Source organism: Drosophila guanche, unplaced genomic scaffold (genome assembly GCF_900245975.1).
Source record: "Drosophila guanche unplaced genomic scaffold, DGUA_6, whole genome shotgun sequence".
Taxonomy (NCBI): Eukaryota; Metazoa; Arthropoda; class Insecta; order Diptera; family Drosophilidae; genus Drosophila; species Drosophila guanche.
Window position 1 is genome coordinate 192,265 of NW_022995744.1, and position 19,191 is coordinate 211,455.

The window sequence follows — 19,191 nt, forward strand, 5'->3', positions numbered from 1 at the left end:
TCTCTGAGAACGAGGCGTCAAACAAGACGGACAAACAGACAGACAGACGTACAGACGGACAGACAGACAAACATATCGACTCGGAAATTAGTCCTGATCAAGAATATATATACACTTTATGGGGTCGGAAACGTTTCCTTTTATGCGTTACATACATCAGCTTTCCACCGCAAATACAATACACACTATTTACTCTTCGAGTACCGGGTATATTATCATTTTTGTCATATTTTTGAAACGAAAATAATCCATATCTTAACTGTTCTATAGGTATCCATTCCATTTTCACTATTAAAGTGAAACTGGTATTTTGATTGCATACTCGAAATATAATGGTATATTATTTGCGGTCTCTTCTTCCCTGTCTTTCCCTTTATAATAATTATTTTCCCCGTTTTACCGAATTTTCGTTGAGTCCGATGTCAATACTTTTTGGGCCCATCCTTACCCTCACCGTCGCCTACAGCCTGAGCCCAAAACCAGCAAACTGACTGCCTTCAGTCTTAAAGTCTTAGCCAAAGAAAATTTAAGTTTTGGCGCCCATAAATATGCCATAAAACTATTTGAACGGTTGGCTAGATAAAGAGGGCGGACAGCCAGGGTGCAAGTGTAACAAACAACAAAAACAACCACCGGGTGACTTCTGAGGCAGCTTCTTCAACTCCTATGTCTCCCATAACAAAGTTAATAATAATAAAGCAAATCGTGGTGGAGCAGGGAACACGGAGGGGAAACGTACTAAGAACATGGAGATGGGGTCTCCCCCGGACTCTGAGGAACGCCCCAGACAAAGTCCCCGCCAAATACGATAACAATTTGTTACACTTACGCATCAGAAACGACGTCATCCACCCTAGAAGAATACCATACTACAACAGAAAGATCCAGTTCTGGTAAGGGGATGCGTCGCCAGATAGTCGCCAGTTTTTTCGGCTTGTGGTTAGACAAATCTCTAGACTGGCATCTACCACTCGAATCAGGACACAAGGGGGTTTTTCTAACTTATCAAAATCTAAGCAAAAGAGAATCATAACATTTTGGAAGGGGTCTTTTCGTGGGAGGGAAACACTAAACACTCTTAAAGAGAGGATCAAATAAATTAATTAATCAAAGTCAGCCATTCCACGACCCATGGGAGATACGGCCAGTTGAGCCAAGAGCATTGAGAATTAAACGGCAATGAACGACCTTAATTCATAAGCTTATTAATGGTACAACACGCTTTCAGAATGATCATCCGGGGATCGATTCCGGAAGCGACTTCAGTTGCTTCTTATATTTATTAACTTCCATTTCTTCGCTTTCTCGCTCGATCAGGTCAAACATTTGACTTTCATTAATTACGACTGGTTTCATTTATTTATAGCAAACTAATTTTTCACAATTTAACTTGTCATCTTAGCGATAATTTTACATATTGGTGATCATAAAGACATGCATATATGTACATCGATTTATAGATCTATAATTTTTGTGTGTTCGGAAGGAAATATAATCTTTGGATTTTTCTCCTCAAGGAATCAATCCAACCTTTTCTGAAAGATGTGGGGCATTCAAACTTTCTAATGCACTATGTTTTTTTTTTTGGGAAACTATTTTTCGAGTCCTTTTAAGAACTTGTTTTGATGCTAGTTTTTTTTTTCAGAAGTAGCGGTTCGTTTTTTCACACAACTTAAGTATCTTAGATCTGATTGTAAGCAACATTGACATTCTGAAAAGCTTATTAATGCAGCTGAAAGCTACTGCAAATGAATTTCTTCATTCTGGCTATAATAATGATCAATTACATTCTCTATTCGGTGATCTGATAGATATGGCCACTCACTAAGGAACTGCGCTTTTGTTTCTTCTTGTTTTAAAATTGTGGATATGAGAGATTTTCGGGGCAGAAGGGGCCCGGGCCGAAATTTTGAAATACACTTGTTACAGATATCACACTGTTGCCAAGGCATCTGGATGCAAAATTTGGTAGCTACAGCTTTAATATTCTCTGATATCCAGGCGCTCATCAAGACGGATGGACACAATTCCATCTGTGCGTTATAACAAACACTTTTCACCACAAAGACAATATACCCTATTTACTCTTCGAATACCAGATATAAAAATGACATTTTTGGGTGGTATTTTAAACGAATTTTGACTTTAAAACCTCAGGAAAAGTCGATAATAAATTATCTCCTGGGTTCTATTTTGTATAGGTTCAGCCATTCGGCGTCGTTTAAGTTACTGTTCATCCAAATCTATGGAGAGACGGCTGAGCAAAAATTGGTGAACCAGCCCTACAAAACCCTACCCTAATACAAACGAAAAGGGACGTGTGAGACCCTTTTTATGCGTCACAACTTTTAAACCTGGCACTCAATACTACATCTGCACCTTGGCGGTAGTTTGTCAAATTTTACATTTTTTCTTCATCTGTCATCTACATCTATAACACTTCTCACACCAACACGCTCCGTTAGCTCGCCGCCCTTCCCTAGACCAACACACTGCAGACTCGCGGCAGAGGCAGCGCCCGCACACAAAAAAAAAGAAAACAAAAAATATAAGCTGTGGGACGGGGTGGGTTAAAAGTCGGAAGAGCCATCGGCAGGGGGAGGGAAGAGGCGGGGGCCGAGGGAAGCAGAAGCAGAGTGTGAATGAGAGAATGTAAAAAAAACAACAAAGGCTGCGGGACAGGGTTGGTTTAGCCACTGGAAATTAATTTCTTCATTCTTACTATAATAATGACCCAATCAGATCCCAATTTGGTGATCAGATAGATATGGTCACTCCCTACGGAATGGTGTTTTCTTCTTTAGTTTTCTTTTATCTTCAAAATTGTAGATTTGGGAGGTTTTCCCCCTTTTGCGTGGGCGGCAGGGGGCGGGCTCATTTTTGAAATACACTGGTTTCAGTGTGAGCATAGAGCAGTGTGGCTATAGCTCTTATAGTCTCTGAGATCTAGCCGACAAACAAGACGGACGGACGGACAGACGGACAGACAGACATGGCTCTATCGACTCGGCAATTGATGCTGATCAAATATATATACACTTTATGGGGTCGGAAACGCTTCCTTCTCTGCGTTACATACAACCGATATTCACACAAATACAATATACACTATTTACTCTTCGAGTACCGGGTATAAAAAAGGACATAAGGTATATAATTAAACCCGGTACTCGAAGAGTAAATAGGGTATATTGTATTTGTGCACAAAGTGAATGTATGTAACGCACAGAAGGAAACGTTTCCGACCCTATAAAGAATCAATCTCTCAAACCTACAGTTTTAAAGATAAAAGAAAACTAAAAACGCCATCTATCTATCAGATCACCAAATTGGGATCGGATTGGATCAATATTATAGCCAGAATAAAGAAATTAATTTCCAGTGGCTAAACCCACCCGTCCCGCAGCTATTGTTGTTTTTTGCACATTCTCTCAGTCTCTGTCTCTGCAGTCCCTCTGCAGTGTGTGGCTCTAGGGAAGGGGGGCCAGAATGTAGACGTAGATATTGATGAATGATGTAGAAAAAAGTAAAATTTAAAATTTGATAAAAGCCGTTAAGGTACAGATGTTCTATTGAGTACCGTGTATAAAATTTGTGCCCGTAAGAAGCATCTCACACGTTCCTTCTCATTTTTTTTTTACTTTTACTAAGATCACAAGTTTTTACACTTGAAAGTTTAATATTTCCCAGACGGTAAGCTAAACCACAAAATGTTTGGGTACTGTTCATACATAGATGCATTTATAAGCTTTTTTATAATAAAAAAGAGCATTTCTAATTCCCATATCTTTACAAAAAAATATTGGTTTGGTTCCTTAAGGAAATATCGTGTGGAGTATTGTTATTGAGTATTGTTTAAAGACGTTCACTATATTTGAGCTTCTGCCAGCCAGCTCTTTGTCGTCGCAACTCCCTATAGCTGTTGGGCAGGCCATAGGCAAAGTATATGGATAGACCTATATGAACATATATATATAGAGAACTAATTAGTTAAATGTGTGGATAAAATAGTTTAGGCATGCATTTGGCTGACTGCTTTCACCTTTTAAAGCCCAAATTTATTTTACTTAATTTATTTTATAGTCTACGTATTGTATATTGTGTATAATTAATCGTATTACAGTACATATGTACATTTATACAAGTAAAAATGTTCTATCATCTCAGACCAAGAGGTCTTTTGTAATACAACATTAGTCCATGCGTGAATAATTGTATAGTTAGAATAATCTGATTTTTGGCGATTTTTAAAGAGGCTCCAGTTATAAGTATAAGAACTAAGAATTCAACTATTAATACCAGGGACCATATTCATTATAAGGCACATTTTAAAAATCATACAATACAATTTTTGTTTAAGTTTATAGCATACCGATTACACTATCCGTAATGATTTTCCTCAAGGAACAAAACCAACTTTTTCTGAAGGATATGGGGCTTAGAAATGGTAGGATGATTTTTTTTCGTTCTATGGAAGAACTAGTTTTTAAAGGCTTTTTTTTACATAAATTAGGTATGCTACATCTGTTTTTAATAAAATTTGCCAAACACTTTGTAGTTTTGGCTTACCGTCTGGGAAACGTCTGGGAAGCTTACCAAACACTTTGTAGTTTTGGCTTACCGTCTGGGAATTATTAGGCTTTAAAATGCGAAAATGATGATTGGCGATATTTTTTACAAAGTTTTGACTTTAAAAACAACAAAAACTTAGACAAAATAAGCCTTACAAAAAATAAGAGTTTTTGAAAATTATTAAAAACGAAAAGGGACGTGTGAGACGCTTCTTACGCGTCAGAACTTTTATACCCGGCACTCAGTACTACATCTACACCTTAGTGGTGTTTTGTCAAATTTTACATTTTTTCTTCGTCTGTCATATACATCTACAACACACTTCTCACACCACCACGCTCCCTTAGCTCGCCCCCTTCCCTAGACCCACACACTGCAGACTCGCGCCAGAGGCTGTGGCCGCACACAGCAGAAGCAGAGTGTGGAATGAGAAAATGTGCAAAAAACTAAAAAGAGCTGCTGGGCGGGGTGTGGTTAGCCACTGCAAATTAATTTCTTCATTCTGGCTATAATAATAATCCATTCTAAGCTCAATTCGGTGATCTGATAGATATGATCATTCCTTACGGAATGACATTTTTAGTTTTCTTTTATATTTAAAATTGTGGATACAGCAGATGTTCGATCTTTGCGGGGGCTGAAGTGGACGGGGCAAAATTTGAAATATGAATTACACTTGCAATAGTGAGAGCATACAGCCATCTGGTTGCATAAATTGGTGGCTCCAGCTTTTATAGTCTCTGAGAACCAGGCGCTCAACAAGACGGACGGATAGACGGACGGATAGACGGACAGACAGACATGGCTATATAGACTCGGCTATTGATGCTGATCAAGAATATATACATTTTATGGGGTCGGAAACGTTTCCTTCTGTGCATTAGAATTTTGTGCACAAACCCCCCTTCGAGTACCGGGTGTAAAAATTGGCTTTGGTTCCTTGAGGAAAAATAGTGTCGGGTAGTGTAACTAATATAAATAGTTATTATCAATAAATATTATACCAAAAATTGTAAATATAAAAATGTTGGTGCATTTGCATAGTTTATCCTTGCTCTATTTATTATTATTTATTTATTTATTATTATTTATTTTATTTATTATATATATTATTTTTTTATATTATATTATTATTATTTATTATATATATATATTTATTATTTATTTATTGATATACAACTCTTTACAACCTACATTTCTTGGATTCCACATGAACGTTTAACTACTTTTAGCTGGGTAAATTGCACACTCTTTGGTTTCACTACGCACAACAGCCTCATTTAGCGTTCCGACTCCTCTGTCTCAGCCCCAACCCGGGTCGACTGCGGGCGCTGACGACGCACAGGGTCCGTACGCTGTTGAGTGCGGTGCGAGGGTCCGCGTTTCAATATGGCCTCCAATATCGATTTGAATGGAACCAACTGCGGGTCCTGCCCCTGCGCTGGCTCCAGCTCTGGCTCTAGTTCCGTTGAGGAAACTAAAGTTGCTGCTACCTCTAGGTTCTTGGCATCCACAACCTGCTGTTGGCTCAAACTGGGACGATGTTTGCGCAAATTAATGCTTTTGATGGTCTTGTGGAGATTTGGATCGAATTTCGGTGGCCGAGGAATATGCCCAGCCGGTTTGACGATGCTGCTGTTCGGATCCTGTTTCGCTGAGTAGGTGTGGGTGGCATATGAATTACAGGAGACATTAAAAACATTACCATCCTCACTATGGTCGATTTTAAGCCCGTTGATGGCCTTAAGCATTAGCCGGCGCACATCGGTTTCACTTTTTGATTGATTTAGCAGCGGCCGTTTTGGCCTTACCGCTGGTTCTACCTCAGCTTCACTCTCCTCGGGCTCGGGCTCCCCTTTCCTCTTCATTGATGTAATCACTTTGAGTGGACTGGCATTCATAATAATTTGGCTCAAGCGCTCTTTAAACTTGTCTGAATGCATGGGATACTCGATAGCCGATGCCTGAGACCGGACGGACGTATCGGATTCTAGACATCGATGTTTTGACTTATCTCTTAAAATATCCTTTGAATCGTTTTTCTCCTGAGGTTCAGCCGCCCCTTGGGACACTAAGGCCGCTTTCAGCTGCTCAGCAAATACAACGCTATTGAACATTTCATCGAGCATTTGCTGAGCAAACATTCTGCATTCCTTGTATTTTCGCAACTGCAAAGACTGATGACTTACAACCTCGTCATCCTCACTGCTACTATGCACAGTGGCCACGATGACGGTCTCTATCACACTCGGATACATCTCCGAGTCCAGACTAAAGTGACGCTCAAAGATGTGATTCTGCTGATCCAGTTCCATTTGTTGATGCTGTATGCCTTCCGCGTCTAGGACATCATCCAGCATTGCTATAACGGACTGTTCATCCTCCCGCGATGGCGATTCAGTCCCACCCAAGGTCACAGTGGAGTTCTCGCTCTTGGTGTCTTCCACGTAGAAGATCTTTCCATTGGCATTCTTCACTTCGATGAGATCTTCTCCCACCTCACTGAGTTTCTGTATTCGATCCAAGCTATTGAAGGAACTGCTCTTCAGTTGAGTGTCCTGGGTTATTATGCTTTCCTTGGACAGACCATTGTCTGCAGTCGTCGAAGGTCCTTTCAGGGCAGTAAAGTAGGCAAAGCGATTTCGCTTTTGATTTCGATTCTGTGGATTCTTACAGTCGTGAAGATACCGGCATGCAAGGAATATGGGTATACCTATGTTAGTACAGACATTGTGTTAAACGCAAAGTTAGTTTAAGAAGTGACATGCACTAGTCTACCTTATGCTCAGTACTTGAATGAGTCAAATCGCAAGCTTACCAACAATCATCCACACCCCAAAACGCACCCATGTCCAGCTGTCTAGCTGCAGCATCAGGTATAGATTAATGAATATGCTGATGGCCGGTACAACCGGAACAAAGGGCACTCTGAACAGCCGACTACGAGCTTCCCTGGGCTGCAGACATATCAGCAGGAGGATCAGGCAGATTAGCCCGACTAACACCACCAGCAAAGTAAGTGCCCACGCCTTTTGGGATATGATTGAGGAATATGCGTGCATAATCAGCAGCCCGAGACTTAAGGCAAGAATGCCTGAAATATATGGATTTTGTATATTTAATTGTGGTTCTGTAATGTTTATACTCACAGAAAAGTGCAGTCAGCATTCCTACAACTCTCGTTGATATCGTATTGGGCTCGGACACTCGATGAACGTTGAAGAGTTGCGTGCATACCGATCCGCAAGTTAAACGGTCCACCCTGGAGGTCAATGAAGTCATTTCCGAAGCTCTACTATCAATTTGCGGATAGATTTCATCCGGCTCATAGTACTCCATGTACCTGAGCAGCATTATGGAAATGGCTACCACGCTGTACGCCAATAAAGTGCCAATGGACAGGAGGCTGACCAACTGGGCAAGGTCGAACAGTCCAGCAATAACGGCCGTAAAGAGAGCAGCCACAATCGAACCGGTCACAGGTACTTGGAATCGCGGGCTCACCTTGCCCAGGAACCGAAACAGCATACCATCTTGTGCCATCGAATACATAACACGGGGCAGGGGAAACAAGGCCCCAAAGAGACTGGCCAGGAGTCCGATCAGGCCACCAACCGTGACGATCCACATGGCCACCGGCCAACCCACGTACTCAAAGGCATAGGGTAGCGGGGCATTGGCGTCCTGCAGATAGTAGGGCAGCATCAGGGTCAGTACGGTGGAGACGCCAAAGTAGCACAGGAAGATTATAAGAAGGGAGAGAAGGATCGATTGTGGGATATTCTTGCGGGGATTGCGAACCTCCTCCCCAGTTGTGGCGATACAGTCGAAACCCACAAATCCAAAGAAACAGGTGGCAGCGCCCTGGAGAGTCCCCTCGAAGCCAAAGGGAAAGTAACCTCCAGAGCCAATAGTGGCATTAGCACTCACAGTGGATGGGTCCACAGTCCAGTTGGTAAAGTTAGCTGGGATGGAAATGTGATGAACTTAGTGATTGCGAAACACGCACATAATAAAATATTTTACCTTTGATGGCGCCAGCTATGATGACGAACCCCAGTATGAAGATGTTCAGACAAGTGATGCAATTATTTGCCATTGTCGAGGTCTCCACGCCAAAAGCCAACGCCACTAAGGGAGTCAGAAATTAGGCAATCTATGTGAACAGAATCTTTTCCGAAACGTACCACCAAACACGAGCACCAATCCAAACGCAAAAAAATCAAAATAACTGCCAAGAAACTTGACATTCATTGGGGCCACCTCCGCAAAGGTTTCTTTCAACGTATCATTCAAGAGTGAGTCCAGATACAAGCTTATCCCTCGACAGACACTGGCAGTGCCTATGATATATTCCAAAATGAGATTCCAGCCAATCACAAATGCAGCAAGTTCCCCAATGCAGACGTAGCTGTACACATAGGCCGAACCCGCCTTGGGGACGCGCGCTCCAAACTCTGCATAGCAAATACCTTAAAATTGGAGAACTGATGGTAATATTCGAATAACAGAGATCGCCATGGATCCTTACCTGCTAGCAAGGAGGCCAGAGCAGCTATGGTAAAGGAGATCATAACCGAGGGACCCGCCTGATCTTTAGCTATCTGTCCGGCCAGCACATAGACCCCCGCTCCCAAGGTGGAACCGACTCCCAACGCCGTTAGATCCCATAGTCCCAGCACCCGGTTCAGCTTAGTCTCGCCTTCACTGCCTTCGGCCTGGATCTGTTTCCGTCGCGTCAAAACCTTCCAGGGAGATAGCTGTTGAACCATCGCTCTTTCTTTATCTTCCACTGCGCAAAAAGTTCATTAAACCCGAAGCTGGAAAGAGAACAAAATCCAATTTAGCTAAGGTACGAGAATATACCCAATCGATGTACCAAGATCATGTGTGGTTCGATCTATGTACATATTTACATACAAGTATGTGTTGGTCCAATGTCTTATCTTGCCGAAGCTTTCGATTATACGAACACTATGCAAATAATCGAGCTCAAATTGTAATCGCAATAATAGCCCCAACCGGGGCTAGGCGAGGCTATTGTTGCCATCGAATTCGAACTCGATTGCTTTACTTAGAACTGGGTATAGGTTTTGTAATACCACGTGCGAAAAGACTCGAAGAGTAACTAGGATATATTGTACTTGTGCTCGAAAGTGCATACATCAACATATGTAACGCAACGTAACCCGTAAAGTATACATATGTACATATTCTTGTTCAGCATCAATAGCCCAGCCGATATAGCTATGTCTGTCTGTCCGTCCTCTTCCGACGCTTCGTTCTTAGAGACCATAAGAGCTAGAGTCGCAAAATTGTGTGTGATGACTTGTATGATATCACACTGCCTCAAGTTTATTTCCAAATTTCGACCCCTTCCGCGCCGACAAAAAGGCTAAAGGCAAAAAGGCTGACAAAATCAGTTACATCCACAGTTTTGAAGATAAGAGAAAAGATCGGCTCTTTAAGTTCATTAAGATAATTATTAAGCCTAGAATGGAGAAAATCATCAGCTTTGCTTGTACCCGTTTGTCGTTTCTTCTCGGACGCACACTCTGCCTCGAGTAGTGTGCGGATCTGTGGGAGGGAGGGTGCCCAAAGAGCTTGTTGTTGTGAGAAGTGATGACATCTAGATGCCAGATGTAGAAAACATGTAAAGTGTAGAATTCGAAAAAATCCGAATGTTAATGTCATCCAACAGGTGACTAGGCATAGAACTCAGCCTCCCACGCACTTGGTGAAACGATCTGATGCTTAAGATATCTTCCCCAACTTTGTTTGTGTTTCTGTTAGATACATACATACGTACATACATATTTACATACATACATATATTCTACTTTTTTTCTCCTTGCAAATCTTTTCAAAGTGGGTTTAGTGAATTAAAAAAAAAAAGGAGATTACAACTTATTCTAAACCTAAATATTTTTAACGGAACTTTCCACGAAAACACTTACCAGGGTTTTAAAATGTATGTATGTAAGTGCAAGGTTGTGTCCAGCGTTTGTAGTTGTTTATTATCGGAATGAACAGTGTGCCTCGTGCCTTTGTTTTTACACAAGAAATTAAATAAATGGGTAGTAACGTGTGACTGACACACTTGGCGATCTGTGTCTGTTTTTGTCTCTATCTTGGACTGTTCTGACCAGGCCCCACGGGTGTCGTACCACTTGGTATTACGGACGCGAGTTCGTCTTCGTATTATTCTGAAGATAAGACAAAGCCGAACCTCAGCCGGATGAGCATGAGCATTGCCCATGAAGCAATTATATAAGGAGGTCTCGTCGGCTGCGCATCTTCGTTCGTTTTATTTCTTTAGAGTTCAGTGCTTGTTTGCTTGTCGAAGAAAACTTCAACTCCTTTTCTTGCAATGTGCAATTTTAAACCTCATGATATCAAAGTGTTATTCAGCACACTCCATTGACGTTTCACTCACATTTACAGCGCAGAGCCGTTTCACTCGCATTTATTGACAGCATTGCTAGGGAAGATTTTGCCGACGAGACCTCCTTATATAATTGCTTCATGGCCAAGATTAGGATGGAGAGAGCCGGAGAGCTGAAAACTGCTGGTGTGTTCCCGAACCGAACTGATACGACCACGACGACTACGACTCCCTCTCCGTGAACACCTTAAGAAGGTGTATGCACATACATTCATATGTATGTATGTACATACATATGTACATAGGTACGTGTGATAAATACGCACATATTTACATATGTAAGTAAATTATGGTTTTTTCGAATTTTAAATATTACATTTTTTCTACATATGTATGTTATCAACATCTACGTCACCACGCTCGCCACCCTCCCCCCCCCCCCCCCCCCCCCCCCCAAGACGATCACTGCATGAGGCAGTGTGTGGGAGCGGGAAAATAGCAAACAAGCCCTAGAAAATATGCTGAAGGGTGTGGGGTAAGCCACCGCAAATGAATTTCTTCGTTATTGCTATAATAATGACCTATGTTCTTTGGTGATCTGAGAGATATACATACATGCATATGTATGTACATAGACATTCTCTACAGAACTGCGCTCTCAGTTTTTCATGAAACAACTTTGATTCCGTGTGAAATCACATTAGTCCTCACATAAAATTTGGCTAGCTCATAGGGTCTCTGAGAACGAGGCGTCATTTTTCGAGCGCAAATACAATATACCCCATTTAGTCCCAGAGTACCGGGTATAATTAGCAGATATGGTGGGAGAGAGGGAGACTGAAAGAATCACGCCGAGTGACGTCGAATGCCGTTGTTTTTTCTTGTTGTTTCCCTTTGCGTTCTATGATCTTTGCGATAGCAAAAATAACAGATTTTACCGCGCTCACTCCCTTTTGCTCGTCACGACGCACCTACACACCGCAAACTGTTATATCAGATAAGATTATTGTTTTATGTTTTCATTTACTTTATTTCCGATCTACCGTTTTGGATACAAATTCGACCGTACCGTATCTTGTTCCCACTCTCACTCACGCCTTTATATGTACCTGTTGCACGCTGCAAATCTTTCTCCTCACTTTTGTGATTCTGTTTTTGACGTTTTCAGCGCATAACGTTACCTGAAAGTGTAAGATAATATTATGTCTGATATATACATACATATGTACATAAGTACAGAGAGTACAGAGTACGAACATATGTATGTAAATACATATGGATGTAGATGCGCTTTAGAATTGTTTAATTGGATGTTGAGTTTCAATTTATACACTTTGCTCGTCTGAAGTGGTTGATTCGGTTAATAAGCTTGGATGCGCTCTATAAAGAATGAGAGAATGAAATTATAAGTAAGCATTTGGGTAAATACTAATACGTGACATAGTCGTTAAGCCAACAAATGTTGTCTAAGGCATTTTTAGTTAATCTTAAGAAGTACGTAGCCTTCAATAAAATAATATACAATTTAGTTGAACTACTTTTAGATTGTTTTGTCCTCTTTTTCCATAACAGAAAAAATATATCAGTTCTTTTAAAACAATATGTAACTGTCAAATGTTATATTCTAAAAGCAGAGTTTTTGTATACCCTGCAGTACTAGAAAATGACAAAGGTCAACTAGCGTAAGTTAGTATTTTTATACCTGGTACTCGAAGAGTAAACAGGGTATAGTGTATTTGTGGGGAATAACGGATGTACAAATGTAACGCACAGAATGAAACTTTTCCGATCAGCATCAATAGCCGAGCCAATTTAGCCATGTCTGTTTGTTCGTCCGTCTTGTTGAGCGCCTGGATCTTAGCGACTATAAAAGCTACAGCCACCAAGTCCGTTCAGATGGATGTATTCTGACACTGTTATAAGTGTATTTAAAAACTGAGCCCAGCCCCCTTCCACACCACAATGGGCGGAAATTTCCCACAGCCACAATTTTGAAAATAAAAGAAAACGCAATTCCGTAGGAAAAAACTACATGCATATACATACATATGTATCTATCAGATCGCCAAATTGAGATCAGATTTGATTATTATTATATCCAGAATGGCTCTCATTCCACACTTTGCTTCGTGCAGTGAAGAGTAAATAGGGTATGTTGTATTTGTGGGGAATAACGGTTGTATGTAACGCACAGAAGGAAGCGTTTCCGACCCCATAAAGTATATATATTCTTGATCAGCATCAATAGCCGAGTCGATAGAGCCATGTCTGTCTGTCCGTCTTGTTTGTCGGCTAGTTCTCAGAGGCTATAAGAGCTAGAGCCACCAAATTTCGGCTCCGGACTGCTGTATGCTCACACTGAAACCAGTGTATTTCAAAAATGAGCCACGCCCCCTTCCGCCCCCGCAAACGACCGAAAACCCCGCAAATCTACAGTTTTGAAGATACAAAAAAACTAAAAACGCCATTCCGTAGGATGCCATATCTATCAGATCACCAAATTGGGATCCGGTCGGATCATTATTATAGCCACAATGGAGAAATTAATTTCCAGTGGCTAAACCCACCCTGTCCCGCAGCTTTTGTTGCTCTTTTTACATTCTCTCATTCACACTCTGCTTCTGTTTCACTCGGCCTCTGCCTCTTCCTTCCCCCTGCCGATGGCTCTTCCGACTTTTAACCCACCTCGTCCCACAGCTTATATTTGTTTTTTTTTTGTTTGTGTGCGGGCGCTGCCTCTGCCGCGAGTCTGCAGTGTGTTGGTCTAGGGAAGGGCGGCTAGCTAAAGGAGCGTGGTGGTGTGAGAAGTGTGTTGTAGATGTATATGACAGATGAAGAAAAAATGTACAATTTGACAAATAACCGCTAAGGTGCAGATGTAGTCCTGAGTGCCGGGTATAAAAGTTGTGACGCGTAATAAGCGTCTCACACGTCCCTTCTCGTATGTATGTACATTTATGTATTTGAAAGTAGGAAGATTTCGATGGTAAACTTTATCGCAAATTGGATATGTGCTGTCTACCGTCTTTTGGCAAATATAAATGATCCAATTTAAATAATTACGCCCACAAATGTGTCGCGCCTACCGACTATCTTAGCTTAATGCTCGAGGAAGGATATTGCCTTTAAGCAAACTAATTTCAAAGTTGGCTGTGCTTATGGCCTCACAAAGTGTTTTTGTATCGCCATAGTCAAGGCTCAGTTTGTGTCTTAGGGATATTATACTAAAGTTCTTAATTTGGTAAAAAGAAAATGACTGTTTCGTACACAGCTGAGGTGGCCTCATGCCGCCACTTTGGCTGCTTCTGGAAACTCTTGGCTAGGTAAGATGACTTTGATTTTTCGAAAAAGGGCTGTGTATCGAATGAACTACGTAATCGGCAGATGGCGCGCCAGTATCTACAAGATTATATGGGTGGATTTATTGGCGTTTCTAGCCAGTTTCTATTGTATGGCCCTGCTGTACCGCTACGTTCTCAGGGGTAGTGACAAAGAGTAAGTTTGCGTTTGTTCCACCTCACCCATAAGAAGCTCTGAAATATGATTTTTAGGATCTTCGAGGATATTGTCGTTTACTGCCACAGCTATGGCAGCCTGATCCCTCTCTCGTTTGTGCTGGGCTTCTACGTATCCATTATCGTAGACCGCTGGTGGAATCAGTATATCACAGTGCCCTGGCCGGATCCCCTGGCGGTGTATGTGAGTGCGCTGGTACGCGGTCAGGACGAGCACGGACGCCTCATGCGGCGCACCATTATGAGATATGTGTGCCTTTCACTGACAATGGTCCTGACCATGATATCGCCGGTGATCAAGCGTCGGTTCCCCAGCTATGACTACCTCATTGAGGCGGGCATGCTCAACGCGAACGAGGCAAATATCATCAAGGCCATGGACACCAAGTTTCCCAAGCATCCTAAGTACTGGATGCCCATCATGTGGGCCAGCAGCATTGTGACGCGTGCCAGAAAGGAAGGACGCATCTGGGACGATTTCTCCCTAAAGTCTATGATTGATGAGCTGAACAAGTTTCGGGCAGGCTGCAACATGCTTATTCACTACGACACTATTAGCGTTCCTTTAGTCTATACACAGGTGGTGACCCTGGCGGTTTATACGTACTTTATGGCTGCCATATTTGGGCATCAGTGGATCGACAGGGAGTTTGCCTCCGGGAGCCGATATACGAACGTCATCAATTATTACTTTCCCCTATTCAGCACCCTAGAGTTCTTCTTTTTCATGGGATGGCTGAAGGTGGCAGAGACTCTGATCTGTCCCTTTGGGGATGACGACGATGATTTTGAGCTCAACTGGCTGATAGATCGGAATCTTCAAGTGAGCTATCTAATTGTGGACGAGATGCATAACGATCATCCGCAGTTGGTTCGGGATCAGTACTGGGACGAGGTTTTCCCGAATGAGTTGCCCTATGCAGCGGAGGGACAACGGGCCGAACATCCTGAGGCTTCTACAGCTAGAATGGACCTGTCTAAGATCAACACGGTGACTTCGGTTCCGAACAAGGCTCACAGCCTCGATCTGGAGCAGGATTGGACAGATTTCGATGAGGAGGACGAGGGCGAGAACGAGAACGAACTCCGCATTCGATTCGCCCCGCGGGACTTCCGCTCCATCAGGAGCTCTGTTTCTATCTCATTTTCCACGGATGGCCGCTTTTCACAGGTCGATGAGGAGTTTGGCGAGGAGGAGAACCTAAGTCGAGAGACAAGTAAAGACGACTTCGATCGTCTTAAGGAGGAGCGTGAGCGAGAACGCATCACTCGCCAAATCCATCAGGCTGCCATGACCCTGGAGCTGATGAAAGGTGAAATTGCAGCAAGAACCAGCTCGGAGTTGGGCTCGGAAGAAGACCATGGCAGGCGGAAGGACTCAGAAATCCAGACAGACAAGAGTCACATAAGCAAAAAAAAGGGCAAGTGACTTTGTGTTGATCGAAACGCACATAAATGCATATGATAAATGAGAACGTATCCAACGGGTTTTTCTTTTAATTCTGTGTGGTTACACTGATCAATAAGCTGTTTTGTTTACGTTATTCAGGGAGGGCGAGGAGGACAACATAAGAAACAGTTGTCAGCATATCATATACTCCCCAGTAGGAAACTGTCAAAGTAAATACATACATCATGTATGTGGCACTCACAAGTACAAGGACAAGCATCTAGTCTTGTCAGAATTGAAGTTAAGAAGCATTCTTTTCAGGTTATAGTTCTCTGCTTTCACTGTCAAACGTAAAACTTTCTGTTCGATTCCATCAAAAATATAAAAATTTTGACCTTTCCTTTAATTATGACTGTGACCTATACGGCTAACGTAAACACCTCGAAGGTTATAAGCAACTTTCTGAAATTGCTGTTCAGGTTTGTATAGACAACATATGAGATTAAACGCGTCCAAAATCCCTGTCACCGCTTTTTAGATGGCGTGGCAGCATTTACAAGCTGGTTTGGATAGATCTGGTAATCTTCTTTGGACTATATTGCTTAGTGGCCCTCTCCTATCGAGCGCTTATGACTGAAAATGCCCAAAAGTTGGTCTCTCTTTAATCTCAGATCCTCCCCTAACTAAGAACCAACCTCAACTGCTAGGGTCTTCGAAGGCATTGTGTACTATTGCAGTACTCATGGAAACCTCTTGCCGCTGTCCTTTGTGCTCGGCTTCTATGTCTCCATTGTGATGGGTCGCTGGTGGCAGCAGTATACGACCATACCATGGCCCGACTCTATAGCCATCTTGGTCAGCTCCAGCATACAGGGATTCGACGATCGGGCTCGGGCTATGCGTCGAACCATACTGCGATATGTGTGCCTGTGCCAGGTGATTGTGTTCACGATGATATCGCCGAATGTCAAGAAGCGGTTCCCAACCTACAGTCAGATCATCGAGTCCGGGCTGTTGTTGGAGAACGAAAAAGCCATCATCGAGAACTTGGACGTCGCCTTCCCCCATTATCCCAAGCACTGGATGCCCATTGTTTGGGCCGCTAGCATTGTGATGAGAGCCCGAAAGGAGAACAAGATACGAGATGATTATGCCGTCAAAACAATCATTGATGAACTAAACAAGTTTCGCGGCTACTGTGGATTCCTTTTGTACTATGATTGGGTCAGCGTTCCGCTGGTGTACACCCAAGTGGTTACCCTGGCCACCTATACCTTCTTTCTGTTTAGTGTGATCGGCCAGCAGTGGACACAAGTCAGTGAGACTGGAAGCGAGCCCAATCGAGTCGTTCAGTGGTTTCCTTTCCTGACCATTCTGCAATTCTTCTTCTACATGGGATGGCTGAAGGTGGCAGAGTCGCTGATCAACCCCTTTGGCGAGGATGACGATGACTTTGAGGTTTTTCGGATTGTGTATAGTTACCCCTACACTATTCCACAGCTCTCTGATCTTCGCAGCTCAATTGGATGATAGATCGTAACCTGACAGTCTCCTATCTGATAGTAGACGAGATGCATCAGGAGCATCCGGAACTGGTAAAGGATCAGTATTGGGACGAAGTCTTCCCCAACGAGCTACCTTATGCCGAGGATGCGAAGCGGACCGGCCCGCCCGAGGCCTCTACGGCCAAACTGGACTACAATAAAGTAAATAGCTCGGATCAAAAGGTATTTCTATTAGTTCGTCCTTACGTCTGTGCTTTTGGCCCACTATATATACATATATACATACATATATACAAATGTATACGAGTATGTACACGCATAGTTTCTTATAAAGGATTTGTTAGGCTTCGGACCGTCGAAAATTTCCATTGGTGTCTCCTCTTTGTGTTTAGTCTACCTCTGATTTGATACCCTTGATTTTCAGGTGCAGAGATTCTATATGTCCCGAGACTCTACTACAACCAACAGGAGTGGGCGCGACAACTTTCTCAGTCATATTTTGGATAGGCAGTCCACCAGCGCCAGTTTCGCGGACTACCAGCATCAGATGCCGAGCCGTCGGAACACCAGGGAGAGCAATTCACGACTGACCTTCAATGAGCCAACTCTGGCCGACTCGGAGACATGCCAGCGCAGACCGTCCAGATCAGGATCAGCTAGCCGTAAGCTCTCTAGTTCCATCTCCTCACAACCATACCTACAAAAGCATCCACCAGTGAATTTTGATGAGCTAATCGAGCAGCGCCATCAGGAGCGAAGGGAACGTATGCGTCATCGCTTCCTCAATATGCGGAGCACTCACACCCGTACAGGGCCATCGGGGGGTTATACGGTGACAGTGCTGCGTGCACCCTCAGAAGATGCGCTGGGTGAGGAAGAGAATCCTTAGGCCAGATACGGCCTGGTAATCAGTGAAGTGGCGTTGCAAAGAAATCGAAATGTCTTCCTTTCGAAATTTAGTTTTATTTGCCATACGTATTTAATTCGTGGCCCTACTTTTGGGAAACCCCATTTTCGATTTCCTAATTTTTAATTGTTTTTATTGTAGTCGTCTGCTTTTTTAGCCTCCCGTTCAGAGCTTTTCACTTGAATTAAATGACAACGATTGTCTCTGATGCGTTAAGACAATGTACGCAGTATTTTCTGAATCATGTTGAAACGGCGGTACCCATTTACTCGTGTCAGCTGCCAGAACAAGCCCCAGGACCAGCAGCATCGAAAAAGGAATATATGTAATTGCTCCGTGTCAAATTCATTGTCATAACCAAACATCAATAATCTGACGCCATGCGTTTTGTTAAAAGTGTTAAAGCTTCAGCTTTGAACATGAATCATAAAATGAAATTTAAATAAATATATACTCGTATTTATTTAATTAATGGTGGTTAATAGGGCCTAAATCATTCCGATTCTGTTCGAAACTTAACGTGTTAACGGGTATTATAGGCTTCGTTTTTTCTCCTCTGCTTTCTGGGCTTTGAATTGACAGTTTCAGATCTATGTATATATTCGTATCCGTTTGCTTTTAATTTGGTTGAATAAGACATGAGAAAGTGTGAAGGTTTTGAAAAACTAATTGCTTAATGTTGGTTACTCTATAAGAGATTGGAAAAACGTCAAATAATCTAGATATGAATGAAGTAGGTAATGGTAAAAATATATTCATTTCGATTAAAATCAATTCCACATATTGTGTCCAGCCTCCAGATCTCTGAGAGCCTCTGAGTCAAATTCAGCAGAAACGAGAAGGGATTGGATGTATGTACACATGTAACGCACAGAAGGAAACGTTTCCGACCCCATAAAGTATATATGTACATATAT

At 42.5% G+C, this 19,191-nt stretch overlaps 3 protein-coding genes across 7 annotated transcripts; 2 read left to right on the forward strand and 1 right to left on the reverse strand.

Moving 5' to 3' along the window:
* Positions 1-3,836: 3,836 nt before the first annotated feature.
* Positions 3,837-12,120, reverse strand: LOC117579521 (cationic amino acid transporter 2). 3 transcript variants are annotated; one of them, XM_034265431.1, is made up of 7 exons: positions 10,530-10,720; positions 9,104-9,392; positions 8,760-9,044; positions 8,599-8,703; positions 7,722-8,537; positions 7,391-7,666; positions 3,837-3,956 (listed from the first exon to the last, which is right to left on the reverse strand). In XM_034265431.1, exons 2-7 carry the CDS (start codon positions 9,342-9,344, stop codon positions 3,856-3,858), a joined length of 1,824 nt encoding a protein of 607 aa, XP_034121322.1. In that variant the 5' UTR covers positions 9,345-9,392; positions 10,530-10,720; the 3' UTR covers positions 3,837-3,855. The 3 variants fall into 3 exon arrangements, with proteins under 3 accessions (XP_034121322.1, XP_034121321.1, XP_034121320.1); XM_034265430.1 differs by lacking the exons at positions 3,837-3,956; positions 10,530-10,720 and adding exons at positions 5,737-7,285; positions 12,067-12,120; XM_034265429.1 differs by lacking the exon at positions 3,837-3,956 and adding an exon at positions 5,737-7,285 and having other exon boundaries at positions 10,530-10,746.
* A 1,946-nt stretch (positions 12,121-14,066) lies between these two features.
* Positions 14,067-15,929, forward strand: LOC117579238 (bestrophin-2). Its single transcript, XM_034265020.1, has 3 exons — positions 14,067-14,280; positions 14,342-14,452; positions 14,509-15,929. The coding sequence occupies exons 1-3, from the start codon at positions 14,210-14,212 to the stop codon at positions 15,899-15,901; spliced, it is 1,575 nt and encodes a 524-aa protein (XP_034120911.1). The 5' UTR covers positions 14,067-14,209; the 3' UTR covers positions 15,902-15,929.
* Positions 15,930-16,212: 283 nt separating this feature from the next.
* On the forward strand, positions 16,213-18,322 carry LOC117579285 (bestrophin-2). 3 transcript variants are annotated; one of them, XM_034265084.1, is made up of 6 exons: positions 16,213-16,341; positions 16,401-16,511; positions 16,570-17,320; positions 17,380-17,589; positions 17,792-18,029; positions 18,084-18,322. In XM_034265084.1, exons 1-6 carry the CDS (start codon positions 16,271-16,273, stop codon positions 18,254-18,256), a joined length of 1,554 nt encoding a protein of 517 aa, XP_034120975.1. In that variant the 5' UTR covers positions 16,213-16,270; the 3' UTR covers positions 18,257-18,322. The 3 variants fall into 3 exon arrangements, with proteins under 3 accessions (XP_034120975.1, XP_034120976.1, XP_034120977.1); XM_034265085.1 differs by having other exon boundaries at positions 17,798-18,029; XM_034265086.1 differs by lacking the exon at positions 18,084-18,322 and having other exon boundaries at positions 17,836-17,946.
* The last annotated feature ends 869 nt before the right edge of the window (positions 18,323-19,191 follow it).